General features: G+C 43.3%; 1 protein-coding gene across 1 annotated transcript in view; it reads right to left on the reverse strand.

Annotated features, from left to right (window-relative positions):
• LOC110301304 (sodium- and chloride-dependent transporter XTRP3A) overlaps positions 1-20,634 on the reverse strand; it is a 42,272-nt gene that overhangs the window by 15,594 nt on the left and 6,044 nt on the right. The window contains exons 2-7 of the mRNA XM_021171716.2: positions 12,800-12,940; positions 10,880-10,971; positions 8,301-8,528; positions 5,383-5,493; positions 4,228-4,469; positions 3,011-3,173 (exon numbers count right to left, since the gene is read on the reverse strand). Of these exons, the coding sequence (XP_021027375.2) occupies positions 3,011-3,173; positions 4,228-4,469; positions 5,383-5,493; positions 8,301-8,528; positions 10,880-10,971; positions 12,800-12,940 (977 nt within the window). The remainder of the gene's footprint in view (positions 1-3,010; positions 3,174-4,227; positions 4,470-5,382; positions 5,494-8,300; positions 8,529-10,879; positions 10,972-12,799; positions 12,941-20,634) is intronic.

Genomic DNA, 20,634 nt, shown 5'->3' on the forward strand with positions numbered 1-20,634 from the left:
TACTTTACTATTGCTTTTGTTTTAGTTTTCATCTTGCTTGAACAGAGTTTTACGATTTTCCCCTTTTTTATTTTATAATATTTCCTTTATTATTCCACATACCTCTAACATGTATCTTTTCCTCCCAATTCTACAAAAAAGGAGGTATGAAGAGAAGAGGGGGAAGGAAAAGGGGGGGGTGAATGACAGTAAGGAACAATGATATATATGTACTGAAATGTCAAAATGAAATCTGTTTTTGTATGTTAACTATAAAAATACTAACAGAGTTAGAAGTAAAAACAAACAAACAAACCCCCAAGCCCCAGAAACAAAAAAGCCCCACCACGCAATTCAAAAGATATTCTTCCCAAATTGCAGCATAAAATCAACACATTTTAATAAATATTTCCTATGGGAAATTTTCTCTCCAATGAAATGCCCCAGCTGATAAGGGGGAATAACATATCTAGCTTAGCGGATGCAAGACCCTGAGTTTGATCCCCTACACTACAAAAGTAAATTCATTAACAAATCCTGTCAGCCTCACAGATAAATGTATAAACAAACAGTATACTTTTAGAGTGAAATTTAGAAAAATACCCACTTGGCTATTAGCCGGAAATGAACAACAGCTGTAGTATATTTTTTTGTGGCGAAAGAAACACAGCATTAAAAATGGATGGATGGAGGAGGGAGAGGGTGAGTGAGTGGGGGAGCACCCTCATAGAGGTAGGGGGGAAGGGGCAGGGGTGGTGGTGGTGGTGAGAGGGCAGATGTGGGATGGTGAGTTTGTGGAAGTGCAATATCATTTGAGATATAAACGAATGGAATGATTTTTTTTAAAGGAAAACAATAAGCAAATAAGCAATAAGAAAAATAATTTTCTCAGTGATCTAACTCATGACCTTGGTGGCATAATTTCATAGATTGTATCTGTGTTACATAATAAAATGATTGCAAAATGAAAAAAATTAAATGGGTGGATGGAGTCCTACCTGTCATTATAATGGCAGGTCTCAAGAATGAACTCTTGAATGGGAAACATTATCTTCCAGGAATACTTACAGCCATCTACAACTGCTAACAGTATCACTTAAGTCTTCCCTCCTCCTCTGTGCACGTGTGTGTATGTTTCTAAGTATTTCTTTCATGCTATTCATGTTTCTTTTGTTAGACAGAAAGTGCTTTCTTCACTATAATCCTACTTGGTTTTGCTTCTGGTGCTAGGACTTTTTGGGTCCTACCTCACAACATCCTTACACAAACCAGTGTCTTCAAGGGTTTCCCATGTTTCCTCTTAGTCTTTTCAAATTTTGAACTGACTTTTGCACAGTGTGAGAGATATGGATCTAGCACTAGTTATTGAGAAGACCATCCTTTCTCCAGTGTATTCTCTTGGCATCTTTGACAGAAATCACATAATCACAAGTATGTGATAGTCTGGGTTTCCCGTTATGTTTTGCTTGTCTTTTTCATGAGAATACCAGACAGCTTTGTAGACTGTCTTAAAATCAGTTATTATTATGCCTTCAGTTTGTTCTTTTTTTACTCAGAGTTGCTTTGGCTATTCTGGGCTTTCTATAGTTTCATGTAGATTTTAGGAATTTTTTTGTTTGTTTGTTTCTATGGAGAATATTATTGGTAAGGGTTGCATTAAATCTGTAAACTGCTTTGGGTAGTATGGACACTTAAATAATAATAATGATTATTATTATTCTTTGGTGTTTTGAATGAGAATGTCCCCCATAGCTTCATATATTTGAATGCTTGGTCCACAGTTGGTAGAACTGTTTTAGGAGTAGGAAGTGTGGTCTTTGTTCAAGGCAGTATGTGACTAGGGGTAGGCTAGGTTTCAAACCCCACGCTTGCTCCCCTCCTGCTCCTTCTTTCTTACTCTCTCTCTCTCCTTCTCTCTCTGTCTCCCTCTCCCTCTCTCTGACTCCTGCTTGTGGATCAGATGTAAACTCTCAGCTACTGCTCCAGCACTCCCTGCTTGCCTGTCTGCTGCCATGCTTTCTGCCATGATGGTCACAGACTCACTCTTGAAACTGTAAGCAAGCCCTCTATTAAATGCTTTCTTTGATAAGTTGCCTTGGTCATAATGTCTCTTCACAGCAACAGAAAATTAGCTAAGACATCTTCTCTTCCATAAGGATAGAGTATTTTTCCTTCCCCGCCATCTTTGGCTTCTTTCATTTCAATTTCATATTTTTATTGTCAATATTTCCCATTTCCTTAGCTCAAACAACTTAATAGCAAAGAGTCCAGCTTAAAAAAAAAGCAAATAAATGCCACACATAGACGTCATTACATCTACACATTAAATGACACAAGCTCTGTAGTGTTCATTGAGAAATGTAAATATCTATGCTTGTGTGCTAGAGAGTTTTATGTCGGCTTGACACAAGCTAGAGTCATCTGAAAGAAGAAAATCTCAATTGAGAAAACGCTTCCATGAGATCCAGCTATAGGATATTTTCTTAATTAGTGATTGCTAGGGTAGGGTCCAGCAATTGTGGGTGGTGCCATCCCTGGGCTGGTGGTCTTAGGTTCAATTAAAAAAGCAGGTTGAGCAAGCCATGGTGAGCAAGCCAGTGCTCCATGGCCTCTGCATTAGCTTCTGCTTCCAGGTTTCTACCTTGCTTGGATTTCTGCACTGACCTGCTTCAATGATGAACAACAATATGGAAGTGTAAACCAAATAAACCTTTCCTCCCCAAGTTGCTTTGGTGTTTTGCTATAGTAATAATAACTCCAACTAAAATAGTGTGTAACCTTATCCCCTATGCCTTTTCCGAGGTTTTGAAACTTCAAAAGAGATGAAGGAAAGGAGGGAAAAACTCAGAGACTCCAGGAGAGCTTTCCAACAAGGATGATCCCTCCTAAGTAGCAGCTGGGAAAGCAGGAGTCCTGTCCCCCTATCACTGAGTCAGGGAAGACAATCCAGTTTCCTATCTTCATGGCTCTTGCAGGTTCTTATGAACTAACTGTGGAGAGAGGCAGTCCCCACCCTTCCCAGGCCTCTTACCGTGTCCAGCTCTGATTCCAAGCTGCAGTTTCTAATGTGTGGGAACACTTCACTGTACTTGTTTGGGTAAGTAGATGCCAGGTAGTTCTTCACCTCCTCCAGGTTGCTGACTGTCAGAAAGCCATCTTCAAGGTCAAAAGAATTGGTCAGCAGCAGAATCACCCTGCAGAGCAGACCAACATCTTGACCTTAATGACTAAGAGGCCACTGGCTCTAAAAACTGGGAGGAATGTGAGTGCAGGGCTGCCTATAGGCAACCTCTTCCATCTTCTGTACTGCTCAGTGAGGAGGGAACCTCCAGACTGGTGACACTTTGACGGGAAGAGCAACTCTGAATGCCTTTGCAGAAGTATAAGATCTGAGCAGAGATGAGGACAGAAACTACCTCCTTACAGGCTGTTTAACATTTGGATAAGAGGCGTCTGATGGAATTGGGTGGGATGGTGGAAGTGTTCTGGGCTCCATGACCAGATTAGTACCCATTGGTAGTGACAGCATTTAAATGTGGCTTATACCATTGAGGAACTGCATAGAAATAAAGTTAGAATGACTTATATATTTACTTATTTTCAGACAGTGTCTAACTATGCAGCCTTTGCAGACCTGGAACTTGTTATGCTGGCCAGGCTGGTTTCACACTCAAAGATGCACCTTAAAGGCATGCATTACTACACATGTATTAGAATTCTAAAATCTAATTTTATATCATTGTGCAAATTAAATTATTTTTATGTTATACTGAGTTCCACTAATCTCAGTCTTCTGTAGAAATAGCTACGTATGGTCAGTGACTAATGTACTGGACATCTTAACATCTGAAAGACAGTCCTCTGAGGGAAGCCACAGACAGTAAACTGTGTAGAGTTGGCTAGAGAGGTCTTGGTTACACTTGAGATGGGGAATGGGACCAAAGGCACCGGCATTATTTGCTGAACACCTTTTTCTGCTCAATGCAAGGGTCACCTTAAACTGCCTATTCCCTGCAAGACAGGTAACTTTATGGCCCCCCAGTTTCTGCTGCTGGTAGAAGGCAGCCATTGGCAATTGAGAAAGAAGAACTGAACCTCACATTGTAGCTCCTAACAGTGGTTGGTGTCTTTTGTCTACCCCTTGACTTCTGGGAACCTAGCCCTTCCCAGTCATCCTTTCAGCTCAGAGCTTTGGAGCTTTGCCTTCCCACTTGAAGCCCAAGGCTCTGAGGGACAGCTTAGACTCACTTGTTTAAGCAGTTTTCATAGTTGAAGGTAGCCTTGAAGCCATAGATGGAGAAGGTGACAATGCTGGCAAATATGGAGGTGGAGCTGTTGATGATGGACACAATAATGGCATGCTTCTGGCAGTTGTTGGAGGGTTCATTGTAGCTGGCAAAAGCGATCAGGCTGCCAAAACCCAAGCCCAGTGAGAAGAAGATCTGCGTGGCTGCATTGATCCAGGCCTTGGGGTTGGCTAGCTGTTCCATCTAGAAGGCCAGTAGGGATAGGGCTGAGGAATCCTGGGCTCTATTCCCAAACTCTCCCTCACAGAAGAGGGAGGCTCAGAGATGGAGAAGAAATTATTTCTAACACACAGGCAGTCAGGATGGCCTGAGGCTAGAGTCCAGTCTTCCCAGACAGTCTCCAGTGTATTCTCTGGCAGGTAAACTACTCAACAATCTTCCTGTTATACCCACTATGATATCCTGCCCATGGAGAATGAGATTAAATACTGTTTGGTCTAATAGTGCAAAACACATGGAATCTCTGACTCATCAGTCAGGCACTACACTTGTCCATGCACAGAAATTTAGGTGTTGTGACCTGGATGTGGAGTCCAGTCTGAGGTGACTCCAGCACTAACACTTAAGGCATTTGGAACAAGGGTGTGCATTTTGAAAACTGCTACAGTCATCTGTTTCCTGCCATAACATTTGTTAAGCAAAGAATGTGCCTTACTTCAAATGCAATAACATTCTAACTCAAGAATTCTGGCTAGGCTGATTGGAAAGAAAGAGTGAAAGTGGGATCATGGCAACCTAGAGGGAAAGGGTCTAAGGAAATATGGGAACAGGTAAGGGAAATAACTGGAGTGATTCCCATGGTCCCTAGCTCAGTGGAGTGTATGGATAGGGCTGTGGGTGAGACCTGGAACAGGGAGACCAGAATGAAGGAATAGGCACTAGTCATGAGGGGTAATGAGTGCAGCAGGAGGAGGTGGACAGAGGATTTAATTTCCAGAACACATAGCTGAGGAGGAAGTCTGGGCCCCCAGGATATCCATAGATTTTGGCCCAGCCTTTGGCTCACACCAGCCCTGCTGATTACATATCTTACCCCCTTTCTCTTTCCTCCCAGGAGTCCCAGAAAGGAACAGACCCCTTCCCTTGAAGCTCCTACCTTAGGTGTGAACATGTACATCAGGCCATTGGTGGCTCCATGGAGTGTAAGGCCACGGATCAAGTAGATAATAAGAACACAGTAAGGCATGGATGCAGTGAAGTAGACCACCTGTGGGCATCCAGAAATAGAGTAAAACTGCTGGAACGATAGGAATGGCAGGGCAGACAACCATTCCCACAAACACCTTATTTCTTTGGTGGTTAAGCTGTACCCACAGCTGCTGAGAGCTGCAGGTGCTATGATCCTGATTAGGATAAGGGTCTGAGTGTGGTTAGGAGAAAGGAAGTGAGGTGACCATATCTGTTGCCACCATGACATTTCTCCTTCAGTGGACTAGAGGCAATAAACAGGTACCCAGGATTCTTCTTTCCACATTCCTTCCACTGCTCTGCCTCTAAAAAAAGGGGTTGAAGGAGCCTGCACAACATGTGTGAGTCTCTCTTTTCAGTATTTGAGCCAAATTTGGCTCTAAGATTTCTGGGGTCCTAAGAAAAACAGGAGAACTAGTCACTTACAAGATCTATGTTATCCCTAAGAGGGAAATTATTTCAGTAGCTTGGTGAAAAGCCAAGATAGGATCTGAGAGAGACCTGGCCAGGCATGCCCATAGGTGGGAAGCAGAGATAGGAACAAAGTGCCCACAAAAACTGTAATAAATAGTACTGATGAGATGTGGCAGCATCTCTCATAAGATGTCTCATTATTTGGTTAAGCCAATCTTCTCTCCTTACTGACATGCATCATAATCTAAGAATGTGTGCTTGGTTGCTTTGCCAGGGTCATCTCAGACTTGGGGGTCACCTGACTTTTGAAAAGCCTCAAAGAAAGAACTTTCAGGTTCATGTCTGCCTTCCCCGAGTGAGAAATTTTGTTCTTTTAGGTTGAATCCACCAACACAGTTGGTGACCCATGTCTTGATGCTCTTGAATTATGCTCAGTCTTTCATTTCTTCCTTGGCACGACACCATATTTCAAGAATTTCTAAGACTGTCAGAGGGATACCAGGGAGAATGTAGGGCATGTTTACCATGGCTTCTTACACATTTAGGGGACTAATAAACATACTAAAGTACTTAATACATCAAACCAGATAGAGCTGCAAATGGAAAGGGTCCTCTGGCCTTGTGTGAAACAAATCAGAGGTGTGGGGGAGGGCTGGCCCAAGTCCCCAACACTGGGACTTAGAGGACACTCAGAGAAAGCTCTGAAATTTTCCTCTCCCACCCAGTGGACCATGTTTCTTAGAGACTTTCTGGAGTCCTCACCAAATTGGCTCCCTTCTTTCCCTGGTGAGAAGGATGGCTGGATATGCAATCCAGCCTAACCTATCAGGAGAAATAACTTCTGACCAATAACTAAAAATTCAGAGGAGAATAAAAGGTTTTAACAGAGAAGGAAAAGGCAGCCACTTTAATAAGCCTGGTGCCCGCCCTATACATGGAGCTGCAGGGCAGTTCTGTTAGGGAGAGGGTCATAGCATCAGCAGAGAAAATACATGATGAAGACTGATACCATGTGCAAGGACTGCTGAATTTCACAATTATAAGAGGCCTGGACAGGAAAGTTCTGCTTTAATCTTTGAGGATATAGACACCACCCTCAGATCTTTAGGATCATCCTTGGTCTAGGTTGGGACAGAGCTATTGCTGCAAAGGCTGAGCTCAGTTGGGAAAGAGCACCTGGGCTCCTTGATTCTTCAGTTCAGCTGTGGGGCAAGTGCTTTAAGAAGCTGGTCACCAGGGGACTTGGTAACCAGTATACAATGCCCTATCAGGCACAACACTGGGGTTGCCATGCAATATCTGAGTGGCATAGGCTGTTCTAAGCTTGATGACTCATGAAAAACATGTCAGTACTGGAGAAGGCAGCTTGGGTGATCGGGAGAGTGAGAACTAAGGGCTTGTAGGTTTCTCAGATATGAAAATTGGAAGTGACTAAGTCAGGAAAGACATTAAGAGAACATTCATGGGGTGTCACCAATATGATGGGAAGTCCTTGGAGTAAATCTGGGCTTTGTCCTGACTCTGCTGTCCCTGGCTGTGATCTTGGGAAAGCGCTTGACCTATCTAAGTCTTTTGAGGGCGTCATCATGTATTTACTCTGAAGAGCTATTGCAGAATAAGACAATGTAGGCACATGTTCAACTATGGGCTTGCTTTGCAGGGTAGCTGAGTGCAGAGCATTCACTCCAGCCTGAGACAGGTGCAGGTGATGGAAACACATCAGACATGTTAGCCTTAGGAGGAATGGAAACCTGGACATCCAACAGGGAGAAAGGGCTTAGGTAGGCAAAAGACCTAAGCCAGGCATTGTGGTAAATCCCTAGTCTGCCCAACACTCAGATGGCTGAGGCAGGGGGATCACTTTAAGTTTGAGGCCATTTGGGCTATATAGTAAATTTCAGGCCTGCCTGGCCTTCATAAGGAGACACTTTTCAAATAAAAGCCAAAACAAAAATGAAAACCTCAAACCACACTACAACCAAGCCAAAAGAATAATCCAACAGTTCTAGATGTCATTGAGTCACTGAAAGCACTGAGATGGAACCTCTAATCCAACCACACACTAAACTCAATGAAATCTGCCCATGCTGAAGTCTCTCCCTATAACAATAGCTTTGGCATTTGAGGGGGGGGGGTGGAGGACTGAACTGTCGGATGTTTAAAGCTCTCCATGAAATGCCCTGGCATAGCTGAGTTTGAAAGCTGGCTGCAGTCTCTCACTTCAGATTCAGCGTTACAACTTCAACCACTTCTGTCAGCTAGTAGAGGAACATGCCAGTAACACCATCCATGCCTTCTGATCCAGTAAGCCTCTACTTCTGAAGTGCAAGAGACAGCCCCTGGCATTGACCAGTGTTAAGATGCTACTCATCCACCCACTCAGATCCAGCACCATCACAATGCCTGACCCACCTTGCCAGTAGATTCAGTGCCTCTCAGGATGCACAGATAGACCATCAGCCAGGCCAGGGTGAGGCACAGCGCTGGCTCCCACTGCACTCCTCCATTCTCCTGGATGGACGGTGAGATGTTGAGTGTTTTCCTGTACCAGAAGTACTGTGTTGACGAAGCCTTCTCACACTCCTCATCGTAGCCTGTGTGGTTGCTATTCAGTGGGCAGACAGACCATGGCAGGGGATCCTTTGGAATGAAGTGAGAATCAATAGACAGTTAAGGGGAAAGTCAAGGTCTGGGTAGGATGCTAGGAAGTGGCTTTGATAGCAGGCTTTATACCTTGTCCTGTATATATGGGCTAGTCTGGTTTGCTTTGAGCAACAGAATATAGTGGAACAAAGGCTTCCTGGCCTAGACCTTAAGGGTCCTTATAGTTGTAGGCTGGAGAGATGACTCACTAGTTCTTTCAGAGAACCCAGGTTAGAGTCTCAGCACCTACATGATAGCTCACAACCATCTGTACCTTTAGTCCCAGGTGTTTTAACACCCTCTCCTGGCCTCTGCAGACACCAGGCATGCATGTGATACACAAAGTACCCATACACATAAAATGAATAAAGATACATTTTTAAAAGAATAATAAAAAAAATCCTTGGATGAGGCTCGTGGGATGGTGAGCTCATTTGGATGGAGAGGTCGCAGGAAGGAGATACTGATGAGAACGAGCAGCCAAGTTACAGAAGCCCTCATAGACTTAAAGCTCAGTTGCCTTGCCTAGCCAACAGAACACATAGTCTATTCTCACGCACCTGCTGAGGACACTCTAACCCACTGTTTCACAGATTTGGCTGCAAAACTGAGGATACCTTGGCTGTACCCAAGATTTCTGGGATCTTTTGCTTGGATGAGCTGAACATCAGGTTTTTAATGAACATGCTGCATGAAGAAGCTCTAGGTTATGTGAGAACTGGTTCAGTGGAACAACTGAGAAACTTGAAGTGCTTGTCTCCCCCTCATCTTCATCACAAGGAAAAGACAGCATCCCTACATCTGCATGGCTGGAGGCACTTGCTGAAAAGGACTCCCCTCCCATGAAGTTGAGTCCTGTAAAGTAGCTTCTAGTTTGTAAGACCAGACAAAAGTTCTCAGCTGTGATGATTTATGTGAGTGTAGATTTATGTGTACCAAGGACATGCCTGGTCCATAGCAAGTGTAAGTAAAAGTCTGCTATGTCATTGTCTTGTGACCTTGGAAGAGAGCTCACTGGGATGTGGGTAAGAGGAAGTCTACCAACCTGTGATGTATGGAATGCATATAGATAGTGAAGTGGCATTTCCTAGATCCTTCTCTTCTTTTTCCATCTGGGAAAAGGCTGAGATGGAGGCAGATGCTAGAAGGAGAGTGGGGGCAGCGTAGTTAGGGTCTCAGAGAGTGAAAGGCTGTTGATGGGGAGAATGGAATGTGAATGGTGGAAAGGAAGATCTCTTATCTCTATACAAAGGCCAGCTCTCAGTGTGGAGCTGTGGTTCTTCTAGTTATTTCCCAAAATGCCTAGGCCCTTCCAGAGTATCAGTGGTAAGAATTTGGATAATGCACTGTTTAAAACATTTGCCATTGAAAATGAAAATAGCTACTATTGGGGCTGGAGAGAAGGCTCAGCGGTTAAGAGCACTGATTGCTCTTCCAGGGGTCCTGAGTTCAATTCCCAGCAACCACATGGTGGCTCACAACCATCTGTAATGAGATACAATGCCCTCTTCTGATGTGTCTGAAGACAGCCACAGTGTATTCAAATATATAAAAATAAATACATCTTTAAAAAAGAAAAATGAAAGAAAGAAAGTAGCTCCTACAGGCCAGGCAGTGAAGGTTCACACCTTTAATTGCAGCACTTGGGAGACAGAGGCAAGCAGATCTTCGTGAGTTTGAGGCCAGCCTAGTCTACAAAGCAAGTTCCAGGACAGTCAGTGCTACAAAGAGGAAACCCTGTCTCAAAAACAGAAACAAAACAAAACAACAAAAAAGAGAGAAAGAAATGAAGGAAGGAAGAAGAAAGGAAGAAAGGAAAAGAAGGAAGAAAGGAATGAAGAAGGAAAGAGATAGAGAGAAAGAAAGAAAAAGAAAGAGAGAGAGAAAAAGAGAGAAAGAAAGAGAGGGATGAGGTGAAGACAGGACAGGGGGATGAGTTGGTGACAGGACAGAAGGATGAGGTGGGGACAGGACAGGGGGATGAGCTGGTGACAGGACAGAGGGAGGAGGTGGGGCAGGACAGGAGGATGTAGCCATTTCAGACTTACTGGAATGGTGACAACATCCCCATAAGTCCTTGCCACAGATTCTCTCCCGAGTCTGTCATGAGATGGTTTGTAATGTTTTCAGGACACTTCCTGTAGATAGTCCAGTGAAAGCTGTGGAGCTGCTCTGGAGAACTGTGCACATACACACAGGTTCTGATGTCCCCACTTGGTTCCAGCTTGGTTCCCCCTGCCCCCCTCACTAAGAGGGCTCCTATGGGCTGGTGTTCTTATCCTCAACCAACTCCCCACCTGGCCCTGAATATTCTGCCTTTTTTTTATTCTGCTCTGGATAGAGCTCACCTGGAAGGAGTGGAAGAGGTACCAGAAGCCCCAGGCATTGATGACATTGTAGTACATGGAGAGGAAGAAGGAGACCACAACACTGGCAACACCTGTGAGCAAGCAAAGGGCAAAGCTGAAGATCAGATGTCTGTGACTTAGCCAGTGGCACCTGAATGACAGAACTCTGGTGACATCCCCAGAGAGGATCACTTTTTCTTACGGTTTCATTAGACCTGACATCACACCTATGACCTCTTCTGAGGTTATTCCCCCTAATCTTTGATCATCTGAAATGAGAAACTAATGGACAGTTTTTTATAGGTAAGTGTCAGGTCCTGGGCTCAGTACTTTCTATGCCTTTAGTACTCACAACAATATTGTCCTGGTTTCAAAGAGTAAACTGAAGCTCAGAGCTTTTCAAAAGCTACCTAGTAGAGCTATGGAGAAGTCCCAACCATATGCCTAATGCAATACTTGTTCCTTTTGGAGGTTGAGTCACTTCACCCAACCCATCTATGTAGCAAGAGTGTGAGATGTGGATGGGATAACCGCTGCCCTCCAACCTGGTCTGACCTATGAGGGACCCACAGAGGCATTGTGAACAAAGGGAGAGTTTGCTATCAGGTTACTATAAAGTGGACTCACATTGGCCCTTGGGAGTATCATCCCCAGTCTTTGCCATCCCACATATAACCTGGTTGGAGCTGTTGACCTTGGGTTTGCTGGTCTATACTAGGACCAAAGTCATTACATAGCAGCTCTCTCTACCCCATTGGGAGTTCTGGCCAGGAAGTGGGGGCCTAGTATCCAAGAGGCCAGGCAGCCTTCATTGGTTTTCAAATATGCAGCATACTGTGCTACCTCAGCATACTCTGTGGTAGCCTTCATAGCTCTTCACAGAGAGGATGCACTTTGAAGATGACTCCTAATGCCCCTGACATATTTCTTCTAAAGCTGCACTAGGTCACATCAAATTGATCCCTCTGCATTCCTGAACTATTAGCTGTGGTCTCCCTTCCCCCAGCCTGGAACCTGCTGGCTCAGGGGTGGAGTTTCCTGCTCATTCGTTCTGCCACGCCCACTGCTGGACCCTGTCGCTTTGCTGCTTGGAGCCACACATGTGTTCATCCTGCTACTGGACCCCGAGTTACTTGGCGGGAAATCGGGTTCCCTCCCCCTTCCTTTATAACTGAATGTCGAAACTAGTAAAGGGGGGCTTTGAACATGAAATCGTCTTGGCCTCGTTCTTTCTCCCGCCCCGTCTAGTTTCCTCTCTTTTCAGCTCGTGCTGCCATCCTCAGTTGAACCGTTCACGTTGCGGACTGCTGGTCGGGCCGTAACAATTAGCCTTCCTGCCTGCTCCCCTTTCTGGGGTACAAAGGTTCACAGAACATCTAAGGCCACTGATGGTCCTGGGTCCTGGACTTTTACAAAGTAGGAGAGCCACATCCTGGAGGTGCTGGGGGACAGTGACTGAAGGTCATTCTGGAAGGGTGCACACCCCGTATGCATAGGTTCCTTGGCTTCTGGCCACAGACATCACTTATGGTGCCTCACAGCTCCTACATGGTGTGGTAAAGATGAAATGAGCTCACACACTGCCATGTCAGTACCACACATTAACCGGGTGACAGTTGTTTACATTCCCAGATGGTAGATGGCTGGGATTGAATAAATGCTTCTATGTCAGGAATTTATGTCCAACCATTCACAGAATCTCAAGGTGAGGTCCAGAGAGGAGATGCCCTGAGATGGGAGTTTCCCAAGGGGCTGTATTTGGGAGTCAGAATCCAGGTCCCTCTCTGTCCAAGTTCCATGGCAGCCCCCCCAACCCCCATCCCATCACTGCCGAGCTGTCAGTCCAGTCAGTCACAGGTCCTGCTCATGCACAGCAACCTGCACACCTGTGACGCCCAGGAACATGAATCTGTCACATACCGACACCACTGAGGTAGGGGCTGATGGTCCTCCAGGCACCAATGCTGCCCTGCCGCATGCGCTGTCCCACGGCCAGCTCCAGGTACAGGAGTGGCATCCCCTCCACAATGAGCATGATGATGTAGGGGACCAGGAAACTCCCTGTGGACAGGAGCATCCAGGTCAGTGTGGATAGATGGGCTTTACCCTGCCCCACCTCTGTGTAACTGTGCTTCTATCACCTGACTTTCCCCATGCAGACCTCCCTCTACCCCATCCATCTCCTCTCAGAGATTTCCACTGAACCTCCATTCTTCTGCCCAAGTGTCTTCTTCCTCACATCCATTCCTCTATGATTCCTCTCACCATATATCAGTCCACTATCTGTCTGACCATTGATGCATTTATCCAACCACCCATCTATCCACCCATTCTCCATCCATCCATCTTCTTCTTTTCTTCCTTCTCTCCCTTGATCTGTCTACACATCAATCTATCTACCCATTTTAGTAAAGGCTATGTTCCCACAAGCTATATGGAGTAATAGTACAAGTCTCAGAGGTTATAAACTAATCTCATTTTTCCCCCCAAGATGTCAAACAGTGACCACAGCAGGCCTAGTGTGTCCCATGGTCAGCTTGTCTCTGTAATAGGACTCATTTGACTACTGTTTTGTGTCAGGTGGAAATCCAAGGCTTGGTGTCAAGTGGGAATGGGGACTTTTTTCATACTGCCCAGCAGTCATTTCTATCACTCTCCCAACCCCCAATAACACATTTCAGGCAAATGAGCTCTGTGATTCTCTTGACAAAGAGATCAAACCAATTGAAAATTCAGGTAAATTAAGTGCAACCCACATTACAAATTTTATACAAAAATATAAAAATGGATCATAGACCTGTATTTACTATCTAGAGCTTAAAATTTAAAGAATAGGAGAAATCTTGAAAACTTCAGGTTAGGCAAAGATGTTTTAAATGCAAAAGCAGCCACACCATGTTTGGAAGGAAATGCTGTTAATTTGAACAACATTACATTCCCCCCCCCCCACACACACACACACACTTGAACAACACTTAAAAGAACAAAAGACCAACTTTGGACTCGGAGAAAAACACACATCTGAAAAAGTGTGATAGAGGAGCCCCAAACTGACAGACATTCTGCCAAACAACACACTGTAGTGTACTCAGTTGTCTCAGAAGACATGAGAGTGGGTCTTTCATAAAGAATGGAAAGGCACTGGCTCTTAGTTCTAGGAGAAGCACCATACATAGCAAGGCACAAGGCTGGCTTTGAGTGGATAATTTCTTAGTGAAGGCAAGCACGGCAGGGGGCGATAGTGAGATGTGAATTCAATTTTTACAACAAACTTCACTTTTGTGATTACTACAATCTATGCTGCAGACCAGAACCCTAATAACCTAATCACCCTGGAATATCCTAATAACCTAATCACTTTGAAAGATCCTACTTCTGAACACTACTGATTTCTAACACATGAACAGAATAGTATCTGCAAATGGCAAATGGCCTCATCAGGAGATATTAAAAACTAGAACTCACTAGGAAAGTGCACATTTAGACATCGAGATAAGAGAAATGTACTGCATATTAATACAAAATATTTTGCAATTGGTTTGAAATAAGTCTCCTGACTAACCCTCTTCTAAATGAAATATCCCCATGCCTCTATGATTTAAAAATTCTGATGTACTAGGAGACTTTGTCATCAGAGGGAAAGAACCTGCAAGGAGCATACTTGGTAAATTAAATATGGTCACTATTCTTCAATGCTCCTACAAAGAGGGGAGTTCTTTCTCCCAACCCTCTGATTCTAGGTTAGCCTTGGAAAGTGCTTTGTACAATGGAAAGTGTGTGTGTGTGTGTGTGTGTGTGTGTGTGTGTTTAAGCCACTTGTGTTCCAAGGCCTTGCAGTTTTTCATTCTCATGGCCAGTGGGCAACATGTATGGGAGTCCTTACAGGATCAGAGACTACATGCTGGAGAATTGTGGGTCCCTACATCAAGTGTTAAATGTGTAGGGCCTGTAGCCACATAAGCAGGGCCAGATGAAGTAACTATTTCAGTCCCACCCTGTATGAAGTGACTATTGTTGTCCACTACCCTGCCCCCTTTGATTTTCAGTACTTCCACTTGGTTCCATAAAAGCAAAGTTCTCTGACTCCCAATGCAATTAACAAAACCAGGACATTTACTATACAGACTTCTTAAAATGCCACCAGTTCACAAGTGTAGGACCCAGCGTGCAGTTAGATAGATCTTCAGATCTGGTCCTAAGGTCTCCTAGTTTGTTTGTTTTTGATGAATTTGATTCTTCGGAAGTTTACCAGAGAGCTGTTTTGTGGAATGTGTCTCTTCTGAGGTTCTGGCAGAAACACTGAAGTGACCTGGTGTTCTCCTTCAGAGGTACAAGACGTCCATTTCTTCCTTCTTGGCAATGCTGACTTTACACACGGCTTATGTGGTGGCTGCTAGGTTTCTCTGCTGAACTGAACTCTTCTATTTGAAACAATAAATTACTTTGGAGCAAACTTTTTGTTTGCTTTTGTTTTAGAACATGGTTTCATTATATAGCTTAGGCTGGCATCTTCCTGTCTCAGCCTCCCAAACACTGCATTATAGGCATTGAACCTGACTTAGAGAATTTTGAGACCAGTTAGCTAGTACATTTGTGTTCTTTTGTGTAGTCATTTTACACGAGCCAAGGATTCTTACCTAAAACTGTGACTGGTGCATTAGTTATATTTTATAATTCCTCTGCCTGTCCTATATTCTATCATTTTCAAGTGATTTATCATGTACAACAGACAACTGGAGCACATATGAGCAGTTTTGGTCAACATCCATGCCACCTGTACTTCTGTGTTAGCGTGGGTGAGTGGACCGCTTAGTAACAGGGCAGCTGGGAGGAAGTGATGTGATTCTTATTCCTTGCCTCCCTGAGACCTGCCAATATACCTCTACCAGGGTTGTATTATGCAGCATTACATCTACACACTGGTCTTTTGGCTTCCAGCTTACAAATGTCCCCTGGTTTTGTCGGAGAGTATTGTACTTTTTCCCTCAATCTCTTACCTGGTCAAACCCTCTTTTCTTGGTCCTTATACTTGAAATGCAATTTGTGCTTCCTCCTTGGTCTCTGAGGACTTCTTTCCCTCTGTGGTCACTGCTCCCTAGCTCAGAGCCCTGAGCCAGGCTCTAGATCACCACTGTCCTTAGCTCTTAACAAAGGGTCTGTCAAGGAGTAGTCCTCAACAGATTGTTGGTGATAATGGCCCTACACTAATGGCTCTATTTAGAGGGGTACATAATAAAGATATTACTGGAGGATAATGGTGGAATTGTCTTGAAAGTTACTCATATTGCTAGTAACAGAGCATCTAAAAAATTCACATAGTGGCCAGCAAGATGGCTTAGTAGGTGAATGTGCTTGCAACCAAGCCTGATGGTCTGAGTTTGAGTCCTTGGACACACATGGTGGAAAGAGAGAACTGAGTCTCAAAAGGTGGTCTCTGATCTCTAAACAAACAAAATAAACAGCCTAAAAATTCACATAGAAATATTTTAACCTCCTTTGACTTTACTTGTGTGCCCCCTGGATCAGATACAGAAAGTCTATCCATAAGGATAGGCAGTCTGAGGGACTCTTTGAACTTATGATAAGACACTGTAGATCAACACAAAAGACCAGCATGTTAGTACAAACATCACCCTCTGAAATGGACTTGCTGTGAGGAAGAGAAGAAAACAGACAGGATTTATGTTTATTGGGTATCATCATGCAATGATGAAGAACAGTATAGAAGAAAGCAGGTTTCATAAAGATAAAAAAGGAGCTAGCCTTCAACTCCAGCACTCAGGAAGTAGAGGCTGATGGATCTCTGTGAGTTCAAGGCCAGCCTGGTCTACAGAGTAAGCTCCAGAATAGTCAGGGCTACACAGAAAAACTGTCTCAAAAAACCAAATGAAATAAAATAGAGATATAAAAGTATGGTGGTTGAAGTTAAAGCCCAGAGGGAACAAAAAGAAAAGCACAGTGGAAATGATTAAGAAACTCTCAGAAAAAGAATCAAGAGGTGGATATCATAAGAACAGACAAGGCCTGGCCAACAAGCTTGAGCCGTGACTCTCTCTAGAACGGAGAGAAAGAGAACACTATAGACACAACAGCTGGAACATGTGCATGCATGAATAAAATTTGTAAGACAATTTCCTCTGATAGTATGATTGAGATTACAGAATATAACACACATTTCTGATATTTTAAGTGCCTAGGATACCTAAGAATTAATAAAATTAGCTGCAGAATTCTCCTTCACAGTGTTAAACATTTGAAAACATTTGAAAACAAAAAAAGGAAAGATAATCTCAGACTTCATATTTTCTATTCCTGAAAAAAATCACTTGTTGATGCAGCATAGAATCCGAAGAAAGAACTCAACTGTGGATTGTGTTTTAAAATCAGTAATCAGTAATAAATAAATAAGCAAAACAATGAAGTCTAAAAACAATACCGTTAGCCGGGCAGGAGTGGCAAATGCAATTCATTCCAGCAGAGGCAGGAGGGTCTCTGTGAGCTCAAGGCCAGCCCAGTCTACAGAGTGAGTTCCAGAATAGCTAGGGCTACACAGTGAAACAGGATCTGGAAAAACCAAAAATAAATAAATGATGAAATAAATAATAATAATAATAATAATAATAATAAAGGTTGATTTCATTGGAAAAATAATATAAAAGAAAAGGAATTCATGAATAGGGAGACATGATTTTTTTATTAGATATTTTCTTCATTTACATTTCAAATGTTATCCTGAAAGTCCCTTATACCCTCTCCCCGCCCTGCTGCCCAACCACATATTCCTGCCTCCTGGCCCTGGCTTTCCCCTATACTGGGGCATATGATCTTCACAAGACCCAGGGCCTTTCCTCCCATTGATGGCCAACTAGGCCATCCTCTGCTACATATACAACTAGAGACACAGCTCTGGGGGGTACTGGTTAGTTCATATTGTTGAGATTTATTTATTTTTATGAGTACATTGTAGCTATCTTCATGCCCACCAGAAGAGGGTATCGGATCCCATTACAGATGGTTGTGAGACATCATGGAGTTGCTGGGAATTGAACTCAGGACCTCTGGAACAGCAGTCAGTGTTCTTAACCACTGAGCATCCTCTCCAGCCCCAGAAACATGATATTAACAGTAAAACCATCGTTATATATATGAAGTCCCAGATTATATTTTTAAAATGTGCTAAGTAATGAGGTAAGGAAAAGAGCAAGAGGCAAAAGTCCTCTGTGGTTTGAATGTGTCCCTCAAGTGCCACTCTTTGGAAACTCAAGTCCTTAATTCATATGGTAATGATGTGTGGGTGTGGGACTATGAGAGATGATTGGATCATTGGGGTCTGCAGTAATGAATTAATGGACTATAGAGGGAGTGGCTTTGAAATAAAAGCAGGTTTTTCTAGGCAGAGTTGCTCTGTTTAAACATGTAGGGTTGTCATGTTATGATACAGCATTGTGCCTCCCCAGATGCTGAGCAGACTGCACTACGCTGGCTAAGCAGGTTCATCATCGTCGTTAACTTGACTAGATTTAGAATCATTGTAGGAACACACCTCTGCAGGTGTCAGTGAGGATGCTTCCGGAAAAGGTACAAAAAATTGAGAAGCGAATATCTACATTTCATATGGGCTAGTGTTCCGGACTGAATAAAAAGGAGAATGAGGGGCTGAGGAGATCATTCAGTCAGCAAAGCACTTGTCCTATAAATGTGAAGATCTGAGTTTTGATCCCCAACACCCACAGAAAAAGTTGAGTATGCCTTCCATCCCAGCACTGAGGAGACTGAAACAGGAGACAGTAAATCCTTGGGGCTTGCCGGCCAGCAAGTCTGACAGAGCTGGTGAGTTCCAGGTTCTGTAAGCTCAGCCTCAAAAAAGAAGGTAGATGGGTCGGAGATGTGACTCAGTGGGTAAGAGCACTTGTTGCTCTTGCAGAGGACACGGGTTCAATTCCCAGCAGTCACATGGTGGCTAACAACTATCTGTAAGCTCTGTTCCAGGGGATCCAATACTCTCTTCTGTCCTTCATGGGCACCAGTCATGTACGTCGTACAGAGGCACACAGCATAAAGTTAAAACAAATGTTTTTAAAAATTAAAAAATAGCCAGGCAGTGGTGGCGCACACCTTTAATCCCAGTACTTGGGAGGTAGAGGCAGGTGGATTACTGAGTTCGAGGCCAGCCTGGTCTACAGAGTGAGTTCCAGGACAGTCAGGGCTACACAGAGAAATCCTTTCTCAAAAACAAACAAACAAACAAACAAACAAACAAACAAGGTGAGCAATCAAGGGAGACACAGTCATAACTTCTGATCTTTACATATAGGTGTAGATAACATGTGAACAGGCATTCCCCAACATGTGTGTGTCTGTGTGTGTGCACGTGTGTGCATGTGTGTATACATGTGTCTGTATGTGTATGCATGTGTGTACGTGTGTACATGTGTGTGTGCATGTGTATGAGTGTGTGTGTGTGACATGCAAACAGATGTGGTAGTGGTGATGGTAGTAGGGAAAACAGCAGCTTTCATGCGCTCTCTGCCAGGAGAGAGTGTAACCTAAAGCTGTGAGCCAAATGAACTCTTCTTTCCTTAAGTTGCCTTTGTCAGGTATTGTCAGAGCAATGAGAAAAGTGGCCTATACAGGTCTCACACTCTTTGGACATTCAGCCCTTAGATTCATGAGCTAAATGCATACCTGTGCTTTACAAATTACTCACTTGGTGCTAATGACATAAAATGGAATGCCAATGTGTTAAAAATTTCAATTCCCCAGGGTTATATCAAAGATAACATTTAATTTTTGAAACTGATGGAGGAGCTACTTATTTTTTCCAAAAATTTGAATGAACTATGTAGAGCAAAATTAGAATTAAACTTGTAATCATTTGTGAGGAAAAAGCAAATATATTTTATAAGAGATCAAAATGCAACAAACAGGAAGATAGCAATAAACATGATTTAAAAGAATAGCAAATATAGTCTGATAATGATTATAAAATGGATCCAACTCTTCCCACTAAAAGATTATGACTACTCAATAATAAAAGTGTCAAACTTTAAAGCAATTAGGTTCCACAATTGGAAAATGGTTAAATGTGTTCCTACCTCTCTAATGAAGTGATATAGAGCTATTTGAGCTAAAGTTATTTTGAGCTATTTTTTAAAAATATGACATGGATTTGAAAATGATTACAAATCATTCAACCCAAGTGAGGCCTTGGGTTGAATCCTTAATACAAAACCAAAACAAAACAAAGTAAAAAAAAACAAAACACAAACAACAAAACCCTAAGATTCTACCACCTAGATAATAACTCTGTTCCTATTTTTATTTAAAAAATTAGAACCACATTTTATATATCATCTGACGTTTTGCTTTTAAAATTGACCTATCCTAAGAGGCCAGCAAAGTGGCTCAGTGAATAAATAAAGGTTCTTGTTTCCAAACTTGATGACTTGAGTTCAGTTCCCAGAACCACATGAAGGAAAGAGAGAACCTGCTCCTGAACATTGTCCTCTGACCTTTACACTTGACCTCTGTACACATGCGTTGGCATATATGAGTGTACCCCATCACACACAGACAGACAGACACACACACACACACAGCACCTAGCTAGGCAGGATGAATAAACAGCACTTAGGTAGCTGAGGCAGAGAAATTCTGAGTTCAAGACCAGTCTAGGATATGTAGAGATCCTACAGAGAGGGAGAGAGGGAGGGCAAGGGGGAGGGGGAGAGAGAGGGGGAGAGAGAGGGGGAGAG

The sequence above is a fragment of the Mus caroli genome, chromosome 9 (assembly GCF_900094665.2).
Source record: "Mus caroli chromosome 9, CAROLI_EIJ_v1.1, whole genome shotgun sequence".
In the NCBI taxonomy this organism is placed as follows: domain Eukaryota; kingdom Metazoa; phylum Chordata; class Mammalia; order Rodentia; family Muridae; genus Mus; species Mus caroli.